The 2927-nt window shown below is 31.6% G+C and overlaps 1 protein-coding gene across 1 annotated transcript in view; it reads right to left on the minus strand.

The window, feature by feature from the left end:
* The window catches only part of LOC106469483 (PI-stichotoxin-She2a-like), a 5263-nt gene extending 3649 nt beyond the window's left edge, over positions 1 to 1614 (minus strand). The window contains exons 1-2 of the mRNA XM_013929982.2: positions 1497 to 1614; positions 567 to 737 (exon numbers count right to left, since the gene is read on the minus strand). Of these exons, the coding sequence (XP_013785436.1) occupies positions 567 to 737; positions 1497 to 1560 (235 nt within the window). The 5' untranslated portion in view covers positions 1561 to 1614. The remainder of the gene's footprint in view (positions 1 to 566; positions 738 to 1496) is intronic.
* Between the last annotated feature and the right edge of the window lie 1313 nt (positions 1615 to 2927).

Here is a 2927-nt window from a genome sequence, read left to right on the forward strand (position 1 = left end):
AGAGCATTCATGAAGAAACAAGATAGTTCTAGAAACGTGGCGTCATAGTGGTCATGTGACTCGCTGACGCAACAATACGATTTTTCTTTTTAAATCGCCAAAAAAAATATTGAATAAATAACAGCAAATTTAACACAGATTTCATAGAATGTACTGAAAAACGTACAAAGACTTTTTGTATGTTGTTGCGTTAATTACATTAGATTACGATGATGTCTTAATTTAAAGCTAATGAGTTATTGTTTCCTATACTAGACGACTGTGAACTGAGTTCTACCAGCGATACCTGCCCCCGGTTCTCTTCTTAACATCAACCATAAAGACATTTTAAGTACAAGTATCAAAGAAGATAACTCTGCACTTTACACTGCTGAAGAACTGTCTTATTGTCTCTGTAGGAATTTGAACACACCAGCTTTATCATCATGTTTCAAGAATCCGCTAAGCTCTGTCATGCCCCTCTCTTTTACTACCTTTCCACCCATAAGTTCCAGTAAGAGTAATTAGAAGCCTTAATTATATAATATATCTAACAATATACAGCACCTTACAGAATATTTCCTCACCTGAACAAGCAGCTATACATTCCGCTTCACTATCGAATCGGTTTCCGTTTCCCCTACAGCCTCCGTATATAAAATCGTGACATAATCCAGTGAGAGGTTCATAGTAATACTTCAAGAAGTATCCGTAACAAATCCCACTGTCTTTTGGGGCCGTGCAATCAGTTGGCTGAGCTGTGAAGTTAGAGACATGGAATTAATGCTACAACAACGCGTTTCTATGGCTATCTGTTTTCTTTTAAAAACAGCTTGATAGCAAAAATTAAACATCTGTTTGTGGAGGGAGGGCTGTTATTAGTTTCGAATGTCAATTAAAAACAGTTTATTAAATGCATTGCATTTTTGTATGAAATCGTAATTTGGGTAGATTATAAGAATTAATTGTCAAAACTAATAAATAACCTTCCACCTTTTCATAGATATATTTTATTTTTATTATACTCTTAACTCTGTGTTGATATTTTATCAAATATTAATTCTGATTAAAATGTTTGACACCTATCTAGTCTTCCAGAAATAATATCAAACCTAATGCTAATTAAGATAACCACTATATTACAATTTGTTAATTAACTTTCCATAACTTAGGTTTTAGTATAATTTTTCTAACATTAAGAGGGGTGTGAGTATATTGTTTGTTATCTTTATTAAATAATTTTAAAATAGTGTATTTATCAATGATATTTATGAAGCCAAAGTACTTTGTCCCATAGACTAAATAAGGCCATTGTTAGAAACAAAAATATATCGTAGTTGTGATAACGGTTACAGATTGAACTAGTTTTAAAAATCAGAAAAAGAGTATTTTGTTTGTAGTCTAAAATATCACATGCGATATTTAACACAAATCAAAAAGCTTTATCTAACTGTAACTATTGAAACATGTATACTCAATAAAGAAGTAACAGATGATTAAACGAAAGATCGTCTTACCTTCCTCTATTGAGAAGCAAGAAACCAATATCACTATAAGTAATAAAAGGTTTTTGTTACCCATTCTTGCTGTGTAAAAGGGTAGATTTCAGTGAAAGTTTGCGTGCTTGCCATATATATATATGTAGTTTGTATGTACCACGAACATCAATAATTGCACTGCTATCCAACAATAGAGCTTATGTTTACACAGCGAAAACACTCGTGCCAAGGTTTATGGGTTTTTTTCAACTAACAACTTTAGTAGGAAACAAGGATAAAATATCAGTTTTTCCTCGAACATTCTCCAGAGTGTAGTTGTATTCACTGCAGCTGGGATTTTTAATAGCTGGAAAAACAAAGAAAGTCGTGTAGATTTTTAATTTTACTTATTAATTTCTTTTCACTTTTCTTATCTATTCATTTGTATATTATCACATCCACTTTTTGTGATACAAATTGTCTTAGCTAAATTGGATGATTGAGAAACTTTTTTGATTTAGATTATTAGAAAAATCCGTATCTCTGATTGGCGTATTTTGATATTTAATAACACACGTTTTACTCAATCTTTTTTAATCTGACATCTTTGGGGAAAGAAAAAGATGTTCATAGATTTTTTTTAAATGTAACGAACTGCGTAATTATAAAAGGTTTAATATATGATTGCTTCTGTTACTTCCCAAGAATGTTCAGTTACGTTTAATCTCAGTAAGTAACATTTGAAGTTTCAAATGTTTTTACACCATTATTGTACTTCTGCTGTTATATATCAATGAAACCACAACCAACGATATGGATTTCACAAATGCACAAAATGATAAAACAAAACAGAAAACTCGAGATCTTCTAACACACCAGAAAAATTTTTAAAATCAGCCGGTTGGCATAAATCAAAGTTAATCGGAGCTTTGAATAACGCATAGGGTTATTTATGGAAGGTCTAATCATTATTTTAATATTTCAACAGAAATACAGTATTCATTCTAGTGGCGAGCTGCGGGTGAATACAGCTGCTTTATTTTATGTCAAGGTAAACTCCTTATATTACCTGATAATGAGCTTAAGTAATATTTGAGTTTAAAAAAAAACGTCCATGTGGTAATGACGAACAAAAGAGTCGAGCTTGCATCTGGTATGTTTTCCAGTGACACATCCGTGTATTTTTACAAAGAATGGAGTAATAGGGGATTCTGCTTTCAACCATGCCAAATAATGTAATACGTCACTAATGAATCACTGTACTTTTGGAATACTAAAAATTAGATTTTTAAAACAAGCAATCAAATTTTGTTTTTATTTTGCTTAGTAAATAGCCTACTAGTACTTATAAGTATATCTAAGTCTAGATAATTATTTCATGACTACTAAAACCTATACACGAACTCCTTAACGTTTACCCAAAAACGCATTGTTACGACAGCAGCTGGTAACACGTAATGAGTTCTAGAA

This window comes from Limulus polyphemus, unplaced genomic scaffold, assembly GCF_000517525.1.
Source record: "Limulus polyphemus unplaced genomic scaffold, Limulus_polyphemus-2.1.2 Scaffold3511, whole genome shotgun sequence".
Taxonomy (NCBI): Eukaryota; Metazoa; Arthropoda; class Merostomata; order Xiphosura; family Limulidae; genus Limulus; species Limulus polyphemus.